At 42.2% G+C, this 18397-nt stretch overlaps 1 protein-coding gene across 1 annotated transcript in view; it reads left to right on the forward strand.

Moving 5' to 3' along the window:
• The first annotated feature begins 6328 nt into the window (after positions 1 to 6328).
• Positions 6329 to 18397, forward strand: part of LOC131223867 (uncharacterized) — a 50433-nt gene continuing 38364 nt past the window's right edge. The window contains exon 1 of the mRNA XM_058219395.1: positions 6329 to 6735. Coding sequence (XP_058075378.1) covers positions 6473 to 6735 — 263 coding nt within the window. The 5' untranslated portion in view covers positions 6329 to 6472. The remainder of the gene's footprint in view (positions 6736 to 18397) is intronic.

Consider the following 18397-nt stretch of genomic DNA (forward strand, 5'->3'; position numbering starts at 1 on the left):
TTGGATAGTGGGGTGAGGGCTTGCCCCAGGGACAATGCTATCCCCCCTGGGTGCTGGAAATGCACGGGGTCCACTTTGGTTCCCCCGATTTGCACCGTTTAGGCCCCCGAGTCCATTTGAGTCGTTTTTGGTATCCATCTCGCGTATATTCACGCATTTTGGGTTGTTTGAGTGTGGAATAGGCTAAATTATGGTTTAAACTTATCGATTGATGGTCTGGAAAAGGATCGAGGCTATCTCACATGATCGCAGATGCCCACGGGTCCGATTTCAACGGTCAGTTTCACCTGTCAGCGAAACTGGAAATCCTACGACCATTTCTACATTTTATCTCTCCCTCTTAGATCAAAGTACGTCAGTGTGCGTCGTGTGTCTATAACCCAGGTCTAGTTTAATCCAAATCATGTTCTGATACCAACTTGTAATGCCCTGAAAATCGAGGGTCGAGCAGGAGCCCAACTCCTGAGTTCCAGTGCATCACTTATGCAACATAGATAATGATGATTAAATGTTTTCTGTATTAGCACATTAAACATGAATGGGATTATATTAAATCAGCATATCATACTCCAGGGACAATTAAATTATGCAAGTGGAAAACTGTGATAAGTATATAGAGCATACAAGTGGTAAGTCCCTAGAGTATCAACATGTCGCCAGGTTAAATAAATTATATGTATAGTTCCTAAAATTATAAAATGATAAAGTGTAATGTCTGCTAATCCATATCCCTGTAGCCCGATGATGCACCTTCAGGTCTATATAGACCCACCAGATAGTTGCAAATAGGAGAACTCCTCATCATCATAGAAGTCAGGCTCCATCTCGTAGGCCTCGACATCACTTGAAACTACAACAGAGTCTGGTTGGTGTTTTAAAACACCATCCCAGAGTGGGAGTGAGTGATCAACTCAGTGGAGCTATATGGCAAAGGTTAACATGTTATCAATTCAATCAAGCAGTAATGATAAAGCAGTGCAACAATCATATCCTAAGTACTCTTGTCAATGCAAGAATGGTATGTGACAATGATGTATGCCCTCGCCTGCACTCCCTCAGCGACATCATCTCATGATTGTGCATGCAACACTCTCGGTAAACGTGTGCTTCCTTACCAAAGCACATACAATGCGGTGCATGATCATGTTAGCCAAGTTCTTATTTAAGCTTATTTATACAGCAGTTTTGGGAAGTTAAGGTACCTCCCTTTATATCATTGACCCAAACGATGATCCATCTAGGGTCGTCAATCCAAGTTAATTATATCATTGACCCAAACGATGATCCATCTAGGGTCGTCAATCCAAGTTAATCACATACGATAGACAAGTTCGTGAATTTATACTATAGGTTGTTAAAGGAGGCTCGTCACCTCGGCGTAAGCTTAAATCATACTCGAGGTCACATCACCAACGCTCTGCCAACTGACAGTCTATTTTTGAAGGCTCGTCACTAACCCGACTAGGGACCACAGCTAGGCTACGCCGGGGTAGGCCTATTTTATACTTAAGGTCACTACGGAAAGGCTCATCACCTTAACGTAGTCCTAGCGTATACTCAGGTCACTACAAGAGGCTCGTCACCTGATCGTAGGCCGACAGCTCGAATACAGTGTCTCATACCATCGTATTTGGCTTATGAGTTTAGGTTGCTCACCGGTCACTACGGGGGATGCTCGTCACCCCAGCGTAGATCGACAGCTTGACCACAATGTCCCATACCACCATGCCCACCTCATGAGTCTTGGTGGATCGTGGTACCAAGGTTAAACGGGTTTTTCATTGGTAAGTTGGTACCTTAGATTCAAGCAGTAGTGTCCATACATGGTAAACATACATTAGGCCAATCGGGTTACTTGACAAGCTTGACTAGTACGAGCGCATTTGAATTAATTGACATGGAACGCATACGCACTCCTTGTGACCTAACTATTATCAATAATCACCGTACGACTCAGATTCATCGAACGTGTCCGTGGTAGCTAAACTGATTCAGCCACTTGATCGAAAGTCGTTACCGATTACCTGGACTACATCATAGCCGCAATCACATTCCAAGACAATAACATTCACATGTGATAGTCCAAGACAGCATGTGATAACCAATCTAAATATAAATCTCATTTGAGCATTTCAACAAACACAGTGCACATGTATACATACGCATTTCATCCATAAGGCACGTAGTAGTAAGATAGGTTATATGAAGAAAATTGTAACTATAGATAAGGGAATTGAGAATCCTTTCTCAACACCTTCATTAAATATATTTCAACAAGCATTTTCTCATTCAGGCATTTTATTAAACACTTAGACTACACATATCACATACATGTAATAAATTAGTTAAAACGTATATTATAGCAAATCCTTTCGCAAGGGAGTTGCTACATGTACAACAATAATCTATTCCCAACAACAATCATGGCAAGCACAAATCATAATTCCATATTTATACAAACATTTTAACAAACACATAGAATGCATTAATTTCAACATAGTTCATACATATATGTAATACGTGGAAAACATCGCATCTAAGCATATGTGATAGCAATCAAGTCAGTCATAAATCATTAACTGACATTGAAAGCCTTGAAAACCATAACCTAAACGTTTATAGTCCGCACCTTTCACCGGTAAACTCGTATCGAACTCAGTTCGAACACTAAGTCTTCGTCTACGGCACAACGGCAACCTATTACATGAAATAGGTTAGCTATTTCATCATTTACTCCATTTGGATACCTAAAACAGATTAAGGTTATGATTTCTTACCTAAGAACAGAATCGAAATCACCGGTATAGCGATGCAAGTAGGATGATTTAGCACGTGGAGTGACGGGATCGAATCTCGGTGACAAACCACAACTCTCTCTCACTTCTCCTCACTTTCTCTTTCTCTTTTCTCTCTTCTCCCCTACGGTTTAGGAATTTCGTATGGAATGAGAGAGGGGTGGGTAAAGGCCCTTATATAGGCCCATAATTGGTGTAAATGGCCCCAGGGACATGGTATACTTAGGTTATAGCCAAAGAGTGGCTGTTTCGGTCCAACAGAGCCCATCTGGAGGCCTATTTTCTATATACGGTCCAGAGAAAGTTTCCTGACAATGGATCTATGTCAGATTAAGTTTTTATTCTGATCGGATTTACGGATTAACCGCGGAGGACCTGTTTCAGTTCAACGGTCGTCGTTACTCGATCAGGGTCAGAAGTGCACTGGCATGTATTGAAAATTTTTCCTGATCCAAGGGTGTAGTTTAGTCAGAATTTGATGGTCTGAACCCTTAAATTTAGCCCGCAAGCAAACGGCCCAATTCACTTAAGTTTGAGTTCATTTTCTAAAGATATTCGCATTTCTCACACACTTCGCTCCGGGCTCAAGTTATGCGTTTTTGGATACTATTGGGACTTGATTTCCGAGATGGTTGTCAAGCCCAGTAAGGCGGTCATAACTGTATAATTTCGCATTAATCGGACTTTCAACGTGCGGTCCAGGTCCGATACGGAGTTTCAATGTGCTCCCGAGAGCAACTGGGTTTTAAGATTGATCCTAGGTTTCTAGGTAATGTAGCGTTAGCGATTCTACTAGTTTTGGGTCTTACAGATCATATAGAAAGCGGTTCAAGTTAATCTACCGATTAATTCAGCTTAGTACTTAATTAATTTTCGTCTAATTTCTAAATGATTCAGTCCTTAGTGATTTTTGCCTGAGGTGACACTCGGGTCTTTGTACGGATTTTTTGAGATGTTATAGAGAGTCAGATTGGTCGACTAGAAAGTAGAATGAAGAGAATGATATAGGTCAATTCGATTGGCAATTGCCGAGTGAAAGGAGGTTAGTTACAAGTTTTCTGAATGAATGGACAAGGAATGCACTGGACAAGACCAAATTGGCAGGCGAGTAAGTTTGGACAACATTGCTCGATTTCAACTTTAGCATTCTTGCTAGTGTTTATTATGCCACCACAGGGGAGATCCCTACAAATGAGGTAGCTCTCCCAAGCGAGGTGCATCTGAGATGTTCCTGGCTGTCGTCATCCTCATACCGGTTGATGAACCAAGCTGGACCGAACTCTCTATCATGAAAGGGGGTGAATGATTGACTGTGTTTACTTTTATTAAGAGAAAAGAATAAGGAGTCCATATAAATGTAAAATGTATGAATCTCTCGAGGGGAATGAATGATACGTGATTGTAAAAAGAATAAATGATATCATAATGAATGAGGGCATGTACAAGGGAATTATGGAAATACTCGTAGATCCACATCTGGAGTAGTTATAGTGGTTCTCCTCTAAGATACAAACCTTTGAGGTAATTTAAAAAATACCTATGTATAGGTGGCCGGGTACAAAAGGTGCCAGAGCAAGTTTTCGACCCCATGCAAGCACCCCGACCACTTGAACATACCCATTTGTGATCTGAAGAGCATTCACATAGTAAATGTCGGCATATCCAAAGCAGTAGGAAGGGCGTGTGTTCTTCGTAATCGACTGAGCTTTCATGTTTGCGGTACACTTGCATGAAGTGTGAATAGGCCTTGCCGTCCTTATTAGCAAAGTGTCTTGGTTCCTTCTGAGAGAAGCTTGTAAAGTTTGCCTCGCCGAAGGGAAGGAGCTGGGTCAGAGCTACAATGTCCAAAATTGTTGGACTCATAGGGCCGTATCTAAAGAAGAATGTTTTAATGAATGAGCTCTAGAATGTCGACGACACTGTGAGAAGAGCAACGTCAGATAGATACTCATATATGGAGAGTTTGATACACTCGTAATTGCCAAAGTTCCTCTATGTTGCCTCATATTGGGAAGGAATGCGATTGAACCAAATGTATCATTATGGTAGTGGTTTCGGCCATGATCGAGGGTTCTTTAGAGCGTTAGATGGCTTCCGGACGGATTAGAATCGAATCAGTATGGATTCACCCCAACAGTTAGGAAAATAGAGGGTCCATCATACTGACTTCGCCAGTATTAATCCCTGGGAAGAACGTTGGTCCCATACAATAGTAGTATCTAGTAAGTGATTTGAAGACTATTTCATTGGAGAACTTCTCCGAAAGATCATCCATTACAGTGACCAAATCATCTTGATAGAAAGATGGGATAGATGACGATGAGGCAGCCATTGCTAAGGTGAGGAGAGAATTGAGGAGTTAGGATTTAGGGGAGGAATGATAAAGAAGGAAATATGGAGTGAAAAGAATTTTTGAAACGACGCTTGTATCGGCCGAGGAGATGAAGTATTTATTAGGGCATTATTATTATTATTATTATTATTATTTGTATGATACGAGTATACACGTCGCAACGGGGTTAACCCTTACTTCGAAAAAGAGTGGTTAGAGCTAACATGTAGGGTAATCGGCTAGAGACGATTGCTATGACATCGCCATGTGTGCCGAAGGACTGTTGCATTAATGAGGGGTTGCATGTATCATCCCCATTGTCGCCAATTCCTGCAAAAGCCAATCAGAGCCAGTTGCATATGATTTAGATGGATTTGCATGGTGTATTTGGAGATCTTTGGGGATATACAAAGAGGATTCTACGATAATATAGCTATATAGCGTATCAAGCGACACAACGTCATCCACTAAGCAGTCAAGTGAAGAATGATCATGCAAAAGCGATTATAGGATATATGGTAAGAGTAGAAGCAAAGAGGATTAAGACTCTTAAACAGTTACAACAACTTTCAGAACATGAGAAGCATTCAGATAGCTAGATTGAGGCTATAAATAACAAATGAATTCAGCAAGAATATCTTGTCTCATTCCAACTCAATTAAACTCAATATATCTTTCAATTATCCTTTTAATTACCCATCGATTACCCGTCAATCACATTTTTTATCGTAATCCTTAACTTTTTGTCTACTATTTACATTCCTTAGTGTAATTTATAGCATTAATCAATTAGATGACTTTAACTATAATTTAGATATACGCTCGTATATTGGATTCAATTCTCCATTCAATAAGGTATTTTGCCATTATTATTTACAACGGACTATAAAATCATCTTTCATGCTTCTCTTTTATTTGTATTAAAAAGTTATGTTACATGGAAGGCATGGACGGCGAAGATATAATTCATTGCTAGATGATAAAGTTTACCCATCGTAATATCACCTTGTCATTTTTACACTGAATTGGTCGAATCGGCGACTAATATCACTCAATCTAAGCCACATTCTACGTATGCACCTATACGGGCGTGCGAAGTCAGAGTTGTTCGGTTTGAACTGAGATGCGAGGTCAATTATGTCACACGCCCGCACTTGTCACGTGAGAAACGGTAAATCGAACCAAAACACAAATCACGAAGGGCCTTAGGAGTTTACTCTGCACGCTTACGCTGTACGCAATCCGCTTCCGTTGTGAACGTCTCTCATATACAAGTACCTCTTCTCCTTTTTACGCCCAGTACTTGTACCATTTTCCTTCCCAGACAAATCTCAGGGAGCGAGAGATGCGTCGCGGAGATATTCTCCCCCCCGATCTTGGGTTATTTCTAGGGTTTCTGATTCTCTGCAACTCGTCCCTGATCGTTCATGTCGGAGCTTCGATCCATGAGTATTCCAACGAAGCTTTCTATCCCAAGCTCAACTCCTTCTTCTTCCATGGCGGCAGCGAGGGCCTCTACGCGTCCAAGATCCACGACCACGGCAACGGCAATGGCAGCGACGCCGGGTCTTCTTTTTCCTCCTCCTCCAATGGGAAGTCCTTCATTCGGTCAGATCTCGATCTCAGCTCTTCTGCATTTCGTCTTTCATCAGCCGTGATACAATGCATTTTGTGCATTCTCTCTTTAGTTTTCTTTCTTTTTTTTTTTTTTTTTCGTGCAATTAGAAAATTCAATGGTTGTGATTGGTTTTCACGAGATGAATTTCTTAAACTTGTTCTTTATGCTTCTTTTCAGCAATGTGAGTTGCGTTCGGAGATAATAATTCTGGCGTTGTTGCAGGAAAAAACAGAAGAGAGTCTAGAAATGGTGATGCTTTTACAAGCCATTGGATTGTTGCAAATGTCGGTGGATCTGACCTGTCCATTCAGTCGGGCATCTCTTGTATGAGTGTGATAAAATTGCCCCTGAGTAAAGGAATAAAATGAAGTTTAGTTGATAAGATGCCCCTTGGAGGGTAACCTCTGCACAATTTATTTGATGACTTCTTTGCTACCATTTTTCTCTCTACAAACCCTAAAAGTAGGCCTTCACATGCATCTCTGAACCCTAATCCTAACCCTTCAGAATTTACCAAATAAGACTCCTAATGCTAATAAAAAGCCAAGTGAACTGGCCCTTTCAAATTTTTACGAATCTCCTCTCATCCCTTACATCCCTAAAATAGAGGATATGAGGTGTTAGCTCAATATTCATGCTGGTTGGAGCTTAATTGTGGTTTCATTGCATTCAGTTGTCTAGGTCTTCTCTTACTGATTAGACATCGATACATAACAAAATAAAGAGATAAAATAAATATTATTGATAGAATTGCCACTTCAAGGGGTAAACATTCTCACGGGACTTCATCTAATCTTCTCTCGTACTCTCATATTTATAATAATAAGCCACTAATCCAAATATGGAAGATGACCCAGTCAAAACTTGTACTCTCTATTTACAAATTTACACCTTATTAACATTATTCCCCACTTAATAAACAAAATATCCCTGACACAAGATATCCCAAGATATTTTCTAAGGCATCCCACTAATTATCCCTAAAAACTAAATATTTCTTAGGGCTTTTGTCATATAAGGGCCTGTTTTTTGCCATTTCCATGTAAGGGCCTATCCTTTTGTCATTTCTAAATTGGTGCCTACCATTTCAATATATGGTAAGTCAAATGCCCACATTTGACTTTGACCAAAACGGAAGAGAGAGGAAGGTGTTAAGAACCCTTTGAAAATTACGAATTTACCCTTCCTGGGGATGATTTTTCCCTTGTTGTCCTTTTGGAACGGAGAGGAGGCATTAAACTGGGGTCATCTATGCACTCGCTGTTTTCAATGTAGACAGATTCAAAGGGAGATGACTTGCCTTGTTTTATTATTATTATTATTATCATTATCTTTAAAAGGATAAATGAAATTCATTAAATTAAAGAAGGTGAAGTGAATTCTAGAAACGAAGATAAGGGCAGCTTGCCCCAAAACAAGCAAGCTTAATCAGAAGAGGATTAGGCAAGTCCTTTGAAGGGGTAAATTATATGTTTAAACCCTAAGCAAGATTTAATCACTTTGAAAATACAATTAGAATCCCAGAGATGATATTTACTCCCCAAAACACAAGAGCACACTTCTCAATGAGGGACCTCTACCACTATGGGTAGCTAATGGAAATGATTGTGAATGGCCCCCATTGCCTCCTTGATAGCTAGGAGATGGCTTTGGTCTTGGAGTATGCTTTTACAGGACTACAAAAAGCCCTCAATGTTGATCCACTCTCATCAGTAGGGGTGTACATCGAGTTGAACCGAGTCGAGCTGGCCTCAGCTCGACTCGGCTTGGTCACTAGCTGACCTCAGCTCGAATTCGGCTCTGCTCGGTCCTCGAGCTTGACTGGCCAGCTTGGCTCGGTTCGGTCAGCAGCTTGGGCCAGTTCGAGCTGAGTTGGAGCCAAGATTGAGCGGAGTTCGCCATTGCAGCACTTTCACAAACATCTGGATTGCACCTTCAAAATCTCACTGTATTTGAGGCAACAACAATGGTTTTACAGGTATTTTATCAAACACCTTCTAAGCAACATAAAAATCAAGAAAAAAAGGGTGTTGGTTTCATATACATACCTTCCTTGCCACCGGCCACACTTCTTTGAGTCATTTCATCAAACACTTGGTGAGCAACATCAATATCAAAGTAATCGAGTCACCGAACTGGTTCGATCTGAGTTCGATTCGAGCTGGGTTTGATCCGAGTTGAGTCGAGCTGGGGCTAGCTCGAACTTGGCTCGAACTCATTTTCGAGCTCAAAAAATCAGCTCGACTCGGCTTGAACTTAGCTTCGAACCTAGTCGAATCGAGCTTTTTCAAGTCGAGTCGAGCGAGCTAACCGAGCTAGCTCGGTTCATGTACACGTCTACTCATCAGAAGCAAACCGCCCATCTTACAGTACTAAAAAACCTCCATTTGAAATCCAATGCCTTTGCCGATGGTGAGCCTCTTGTTGCTAGAATCATTGGAATACTGACATAGGGTATTTAGCCATTTCTTCCAATCTTTTTGAATCTTTGAGTGATTAGCATTTGTGAAAAGAGCATGGCCTGTTGCCCACAAGATCACACTACAATTGATTTTCTAGAAGTGTTCATTTGTGGGGATTCTCCTTGAAGATACGATTGTTTCTCTCAATCCAGATCTTCTAGTAGAGTAAGTTATGACCATGGAAGTTTACCTCATCTTTAAATTGCCATCCATCCCAGCTGATCATCTCACGAAGAAGCTTATTGGAGGAGACCCAAGCCATTCCAAAAGACCCTTATGCATTGGACTGGATTCTTTTGTGAAGGGGCGACTTGTAACTGGCCATTACGATCCCTGTAACAACAGTTGTTACAACCCCTTTTTTTGAAAAAAAAAAAGTTTCTGGATCGTTACAGGGCTGTTATAATTTGTTATGGGGCTCTTACGACTCGTTTTTTCTATAATGACCATTTCGGCCTTGTAACACAACAGTTACGACTGTTACCGTTATGTAACAACCGATTTTGAATACCATGGACAAAATGGATGGACGGAGTGCATATAACACAAACATCACAATGGGCCCCACTTAGGGTTACAAGGGATTCCTCTAATCTCGTGTTAAGAGGTAAGTTGCATCCAATTGGATCATTGATAACACCTGTTTCACACAGTGTGAGGAAGAACCAAGCTTTGTGGGCCTACCATGTTTTATATGTAAAATCCACTCCATCCATCAGGTGAGCTCTTTAATTTAACATTACATACTAAATATTTCCAAGATAAAAACTTGTATAGGCCTTGAAAATGGGAACAATGTAAAATTCTCCTAAAACTTCTAAATTCACATGGTGTCTCCCGCTTGAGTTTTGAATCAGGCTGAATTTTGTAGCTTTTCCTCTTCCCCACACACAAACCTATGGTTGTCATTGCATCCCCATTTGTCCATGTATGGCCTGCCAAAGTTGTGGATTTGGCTTATTTCTTGGCTAAGGTCCTAGCATCGAGGATAGAACTTGATGGATAGTGTGGATTTTCCATATAAAACATGGTAGGCCCCATAGAGCTTGAACGTTTTATGTGCTAAGTAAAGGTCTCTATTTTGAAGTTGCCTAAAATACTGTTGTAGTGGATCTAGCAAATTCGAAGGGACATGAATTTTCGAGATCTTACTAGTTACAACATCACCTGTGCAACAAAACTTTATGCCCATGATGACACCTTTGAGACATCCACTTCAATCAACTTTGCCAATTGATGTTAGGACCTAGGACAAAAAATGAGGTGGATCCAAAACTCGAGTGGGCCACACCACATGAAACAATAGAGATAAAAATGTCCACCATTAAAACATTTTGAAGCCCACCGTCATGTTTGTATTCAATCCAACCCCTTCATTAGGTGATTCCCACCAAGATGAATAGAAAACACAAATATCAACTTGATTCGTCTGAAGAAGGTTTTAGTGGTGGGTGCCTTCATCCCATTGTTTTTTGTTATATGGAGCCTAGTGTAGGTGTGGTGAGTGGACCCAATGTTAAAGTGGGGCCCATTATACACATGGCAAAATTAAAACGGGCCTATTGTACATGTGGCATTGATGGGCAAGGTCCACTATACACGTGGTAGCGTGAAAGCAGGGCCCACTAAACATGTGCAAAGTTATGAAGATTTAAACCGACTGCCTTAAACAAACTTCTACACATTGCACGTGTGCCAATTTGATGTATGGGATGTTTGAGCTATGTATGCATGAAGTGGCTTCTAGCGTTAAAGTGGTGCCCACTATACATGTCGTAGTGTTAAAGTGAGGCCGCTGTAGATATAACATTGATGGCTCAGCCCACTGTACATGTGGCAACATTTAAGCAGGGTCCACTAAACATGTGGCATTGAAGGGAGGAGCTAGGGCTGCCAACGGGTCAGGCCTTGGGTTGGCTTTTGCTTGGATTTTGAACTGTTTGGGCCAAGCCTATTCAAAAATTTGATTTTGCTAGACCAAAGCCTGACCCATTGACAACCTTAGGAGATGCCAATGGACATGGATTGCATGAAACCCCTGGATACATGCAACACATGTCTGGGGCCAATAGTATATGTGGGGTCCACTGCACATGTGGCACTGTATGGGCCGGACTCACGGTACACACGACACTATAATGGCGGGGATCATTGTACACACGTTAGCATTACTGCCCTGTGAACTAAATATGTGGCAAAGAAATACACCGTGGATCGACTTACATTTCCACTACGAAATGTAGGATAGGAGCACCATGCAAAAATTAGTGCTTGTCCACTAACTAGGTGGGCTAAGGTATTTCATAATGGTAATGGTGGTCGTAACGGCCACCACTGTTACCAGTACAATACAATTTTTTTTTTTTTGAAAAAACCTATTTTGACTTCGTAACGAACCACTACGGGTCCTTTTTTCTGTTACTCATGGCTGTTATGACATTATAAAACATAACGGTTACCACTTTTGTTTTTTTATTTTATTTTTATTTTTTAAATATTTAATAACTGTTACGTTACCATTTTGGAATACCTTGAGCTGGGCCCAACCTGTACTTGTGGGACATCCACACTATGCAAACAATGTGCAGGGACGATCACCATTGCTAAAAATCAGGTTTATCCCACTCACTATGTGGGCTCCACCTGTACTTGGGGGACATTCGCACACTGCAAAAGGTAGGCCCCCATAGCGGCGATCATCATTCCTAAAACGCAGGTTCATCCCCTCACTAGGTGGGCTCCACTTGTACTTGTGGGACATTTACACCATGCAAACAGTATACCCCATAGCGGCAATCACAATCATTGAAAATCAGTACTCATCCACTGACTAGTTGGGCTCCATCATTGAAGTCAATTGTCGAGATCACTAGACCATGGGCCTATAGCATCATTTACAATGTCATGGGTATAGTGGGCCATACATGCACCATCAGCCCACGTGTACAGAGAGGGAGAGAGATGAGAGGCATTAGGGCCAATTTCATATGAGTTGATGGGTTAGGGGTTATGTGTTAGTTAATGGGTTATCTTTTTTAAATTTTTTTTTTATTTATTAATTTTATAAATAAATTGAGAGGTAATAACAATTTATCAAGAAGCTCGCGGAAAGCGAGAAAAGAATACAAGCCAAAGAAAAGAAACCAAAACAGCTAAAGAGTGAACAACTAAAGTTGTTTATACATTTCCCACCCAATCTGAAAGGAGACCATTGATTTTACAAATGACCTTTCGAGGTTCGACTTGAGAGTTTTAAAAGCATTTCCCATTTCTCACACCCCAAATCACCCAAAATACGGCCATGATTAGAAGTCTCCATGAAACTTTCCTTGCCTTCCCTAATCCTCCCCCATGTCAGGCTCAAAGAAGCATGTCAATTGACTTTGGCATTACCCCAAGCCATACAGAGAAGGCTGAGGAAATGATCCCACACTCTGTCCGCGAATGGACAGTGGATGAACAAGTGGTCAATTGTCTCTTCATCTTTCATACACAACAAGCAAACATTGGGAAGTATGAGGGCTTTTCTTTGCAAGTTGTCAAATGTGAGAATCCTTTTCTTGCCCACGAGCCAAACAAACATTGCCAATCGAGGCCAATGTATTCCGTAATGGTAACGGTAGCCGTAACGACCTCCGTCATTACCTTTACGATATGGGTCATAACGGCCGTCACAGCCTCTCTCTCTCTCTTTTTTTTTTTTTTTAATTTAAATTTTTAAATTTTTTATTTTAATGAAAAGGAAAAACTCAAAAAACGTATATTTGCCCCATAGTGTTGAAAAAAAATAATCCGAAAAGCCTATGTTAATCCTGTAACAGGCCATTATGGGGCTATTACGATCTTTACATGGGACATAACGGGCTGTTAACAATAATTATTGGTCTTTTTTTTTTTTTTTGTTTTTTTTTTTGTTTTCATAATGGCCCTTATGACCATCATGACCCTGCTGTAACGTGTAACGGTTGCCATCGTTACCTTTACCTAACGGCTTTTACGACTCACCATGCTTGAGGCAGCGCACTGTAAAACCAATGGTGGAACGGGGAAGATGAGAGATCAGAACTTGAGTCGGATATGATATTACAAAGTGATTTGACAAAAAACTGTCCAGACCATAGTCTCCTCCAGGAAATGCGATCATCTGATTGAAAGTCTGGCTTGCAAGAATTTAAAAGGTCCAAGAGGCAAGCTACCTTGCCTATCTCATCGTCCAATAAATCCATCCAATAGCGAGGGGCCTACACCACCCCCAACACATCAATTGAGAAATAGTCTACTACTACGGTGAATCAATCAATGACTATATGAGCAATTCTTGGGAACAAATCTTGACGAGGTGTATCTTTGCACCACACATTTGCCCAGAAGCGGATTAGCCTTCCACTCCCAAGTTTGAAGGAAAAATCCTTGTGAACGAAGTATTCTGTGGCCGTAACCGCTTTCTAGATTCCCGAAGCTCTATACATGGACAATCTTCTCACGAACTAGCCCCCCTCTTGGGTTCCATATTTGCTAGCAGTCAGCTCCCTCCATTTGCTGCTTTCTTCTTTAGCGAACCTCCAAATCCATTTGCCCAATAAAGTGTTATTCATAACAAAGAGAAGCTTTAGCCCAACTCCCCCTTCCTTGATCGGCTTACACATTTCTTCCCTCTTGAGGAGATGAAACTTTTTGTCCTCACTTGCTCCCCTCTATAGGAAATCCCCTCTAATCTTTTCTAGTCTTTTCAATACAAACCCTGGGCACTTGAACGATGACATAAAATAATCGGCATATTGGAGACAACCGCCTTGAGCATACTCAAATGACCCCCTAATGACATGTATAGGCACTTCCAAGAAGCCAGCTTCCTCTCAATCCTCTTGATGACTTTGTCCCACAAGTGCTTTGGCGGTTTCCCAATACAAAGAGGGAGCCCGAGGTAAGCATACGGAAAGAACCCCCGTTCTGCACCCGTAAATACTAGAATGTGAAGCTAGTTCATCCTGATCAACATTCACACCCAACATTTCAGACTTGACAACATTTATCTTCAAGCCCAAGGCTGCTTCGAAACACAACAAAATTTTTCAGAGACTGTTTACTGATTGAGGCGTTGCATCACAAAAGAGTAGCATATTGTCAGTATACTTGAGATGAGAAATACGGTCGTCGTCAATTGACCCTTTGAAATTGCGAAAGAGCCTATTTTCCTCGCCCCTACATAGCATCATATTGAGGGCTTCCCCACCAACCACAAACATGCAAGGAGATAGGTGAACCCCTTGCCTTGGGCCACAAGAAGTTGTGAAAAATCCTTTGGGTGAATTGTTAACAAGAACAGAGAATGATGCGGATTGCATTCTCTAATACAGATTCTCCACTTAATGCGACACCCTAGCTTGTCTAGCTTGTAGTCAAGAAAGTCCTAGTTAACGCAGTCGTACGCCTTCTCAATGTCCAGTTTGCACACTAACCCGCTCTTCTTCTCCATGTGCCTAGAATCGATGCATTCGTGAGCAATCAGAGCACTATCCAAAATTTGCTTGCCCGTCACAAAGGCTCCTTGACCTTTTGAAATAACCATGGCAAGAAACCCCATGAATTGTATGGCAAGAATTTTAGCTAAAGGTTTGTAGGGGCCTCCAACAAGGCACATTGGTGTAAAGTCTTTCAACTGCTCTGCTCCTTCCACCTTAGGAATGAGAGCGATTAACGATGCTCCTAACTCATACAATCGGCACCTGCAGGAGAACTACTGAACATATTCCATAACGTTCTCCCTAATGATATGTCGAAATTTCTAAAAGAAGAAGATTGGGAAGCCATCGGGTCCCGGGTCCTTGTCCTCACACATAGCTCCTAGGGCTGCTTTGACTTCATCTTCCAAAATAGAGTTTTCCAACATTGTCACGTCCTCATGGGACAATTGGTGAAATTGGAGGTTGTCTAGTCTTGCATGGCTCAACGTTTCCCTCGATAGCAACTTCTGATAATAGGACCTTATAGAGGCGCATATTTTAGTCTTATTTGAAGTAGAATCCCGTCAACGATCAATGTAGAAATTCTATTAGTTCGGGCTTGAGCGTTGGCAATACTATGAAAATACCACGTATTCTTGTCGCCTTCCTTCAACCGTATTGTCCTTGACCTTTGGTGCCATTTGATTTCCTCCTTTTCATGGGTTGCGAATCTGTTAGAAAGATCTGCCCTTTTCAGCCTGTCTCCCTTGGATAAACCACCGCTTTCTTCTAAAAGATCCAACTCATGAATTTATGCAGCCATTTGTTGAAATCCTCTTCCCTCAGACCCAAGACTCTTTTTTGCAAACTCTGAGCTTTTCCTTTAGGAGCCTCAATTTCCTGCTTACTCTCAACCCAACATACCCTTCCACTCTAAAGGATGACCACCAATCAACAATTAACCTGTCAAACCCATCCACTTCCATACAGGTTACCTTAAACCTGAAAGGGTGTGGGCCCCAATTCTCGATCTTTGCCTCTAACGCAATTGGACGATGATCTGACACCACTCTAGGGAGACCCCACTGACTAACCAAATGGAATTTCTCGATCCAATTTGTTAACACTAGAAATCTGTCAATATGAGACATTACTACATTTTCTTGGCCATTAGTCCGAGTTAATTTGCCCCCCCCCCCCCCCTCCTAAAACGGAAGATCAACGAGGTCATGGTGTTGAACCCATTTTAAAAAATTGAGCATGCTACTAGATATGTTCCCCCTTCAGATTTCTCATCAGAGAAGCATGTCCCCACCAATACACCAAGGGAAGTACCATCTCAGCCTAACCTTGTCTAGTTCCTCCCAAAACAAATTTCGCTAATTGTACACGCAGGGCCCATACAACGTTGTAAAGACCCACTGGAATCCCGAACAAATTTCCCGTAATAGAACTGAGGCAAAAAAACTCCCAAAGAAGGAATCTAACTATTTCCAAACCTTAGAATTCCAAGCTACAATAATACCCCCTTGCAAATCCAACAACATTAATCGAAAGAAAATCAACACATTTAATTCCCAAAATTGAATCAATCATACATTTGTTGACATCGTGCTGCTTTGTTTCTTGAATAACAATGATATCGACCTTCATTTTCTACGTCTTCTTGACTTGAGCCCTTTTCGCCAAACTCCCCAGGCCCAGGCCCACATTCCATGATACGATCAACATTGCTCACCTACCTTGCCCGAGCTCCCCTCTTGCCTGCACCTGATGTCGAAGCCGTGTTGTAATTGATTGAACATTCGAGATTCAATAGCTCCCTCCAACCTTTAGGAGATCTCTTGGCTTTTGAATTCTTAGAACTAAGCCCTGAGAGGTCCTCGCCCGCACGTAATGGTAGAACTTGAAAACGTCTTCGTCTTGGACTCTATAGGACATTCCCACCAGTCCCCCCACCCGCATTAGAACATCCTTTGTCCATTGAAATTGCTCTTCAGAAGTAGAAAATTTCCTCCCCTCTATCTTGTACTCCAACAACGCAGCAGTTGAATCATAGTCAGTAGTTGTACTTGGACCTTCGTACGTCATTTTAGCACATAAAGGGGTGGCGACCAACGCTTCTTGAAGCAAGTCATCGTCGAGTTGATCCACATTCGATAGGGTTTCTCCCTCCTCTGACTCTATCACTTCAGCTACAGCCAAAGCTAAGGAGTTACTGTCCCCACCCTTATCATCCACTATACTTGCGAGTGGCAGAGGTAAGGCCACTTTGAACTTGATCCCTTCCTTCGTCGTGCTAATCGAAACAGGGATAGTCACCACCATCAAGACGGTTGAGGTACACTTTTGAATTGGCTCACTCCCAAAGTCCTCTCTCGAAGATCGAAAGAGTCGCCTTCTAAGCAACGCTCATTTGAAAAGAATATAAGAAGCGAAGGTAGAAGGTGTGGATTATCACGTGCGGGCAACTTAAAAAGTCCCTCATGTGCAGAGATGTTAACAATCTCCTACTCATGCGGCTCATTGGCATGTGCAACACACCTCAAGCGTCCATTGTCGAGAGACTCGTTCTCCTCCGAACATGTGTCACAACTGGAACCTCCTAATTCAAAACTTGGGTGTGGAGATCGAGAAGACGTCTTGGGATCGGGATCTTCGCGACATGTGTCCCGATTGCCAAATCTTATCGTTAACACGCTGCCATGAAACACATTCATAGTAGGCTAGGACTTCGAATCTCTTGCTAAAATCAGGCTCGGGCAAGAGCACTGGATGCCCGGCACTCCCGTAGAGTTTGGAGAGCCACCTGTTTCTTCTCGAGCCGAAAAACCCTCACCAATTCCCTCTCTTGTAATGAGGTTTGGATGCCTGGGATCTTATTGCACAGTGCTCCTAGGGCAGGGCTCAATCATGCACGTGCAACCTCCCGCCATCTACTTTCATGGTGGACAAGTGGTCCCTCGCCATCCTTTTGCCTCCAGAAGTCCGCCAATGCATTGAAGGAATGCTCACTTCTACCTTATGCACGAACATCACCACCCTTTTGTCCTTGACCATTGTTGAAATCGAGCTAGGAATATCCAGACCCTTCTTCCTTCGGACTCCCCAACTTCCATTACAGGGTCAATTGCAAGGACTTTCACCTAAGCATCCCACTGTCACTAAGAAGAAATCTCGAAACCAGAATTCGAGCAACACTGATGCAGGACAATTAACCACTTGCTTTAAAAGCTCGAACTGTTAGAGTATGACGAATTAATCCCTTTATTTCATAGCCTAGGCCCCACATCTTATGGGTTAGGACCTCGGCCGAACCCCCCTCATGGGCTCCAAATCACATGGGTACCGCCTCACATGGGCCGCCCACCCCGAGTGTGTCCCCGCATCCCACAGGCTACCCCACTCGAGCTCGGTGTGAAATGCGCATTAATCACTTCTGGTGAGGAGTCTCGAACACGAGACCTCCCCCGTGGGCCCCGCCCACCTCAAGTGTGCCCCTGCATCTCACAGGTGACCCCACTCGAGCCCGGTGTGAAAATGCCCTTGCATTAATCACCCTCGATGAGGAGTCTCGAACACGAGACCTCCCGCTCTGATACCAATTTGATGCAGGACAATTAACCACTTGCTCTAAAAGCTCGAACTGTTAGAGTATGGCGAATTAATCCCTTCATCTCATAGCTCAGGCCCCACATCTCATGGGTTACGACCTCGGCCGAACCCCCCTCGTTGGCCCCAAATCA

Source organism: Magnolia sinica, chromosome 13 (genome assembly GCF_029962835.1).
Source record: "Magnolia sinica isolate HGM2019 chromosome 13, MsV1, whole genome shotgun sequence".
NCBI classification, from domain to species: Eukaryota; Viridiplantae; Streptophyta; class Magnoliopsida; order Magnoliales; family Magnoliaceae; genus Magnolia; species Magnolia sinica.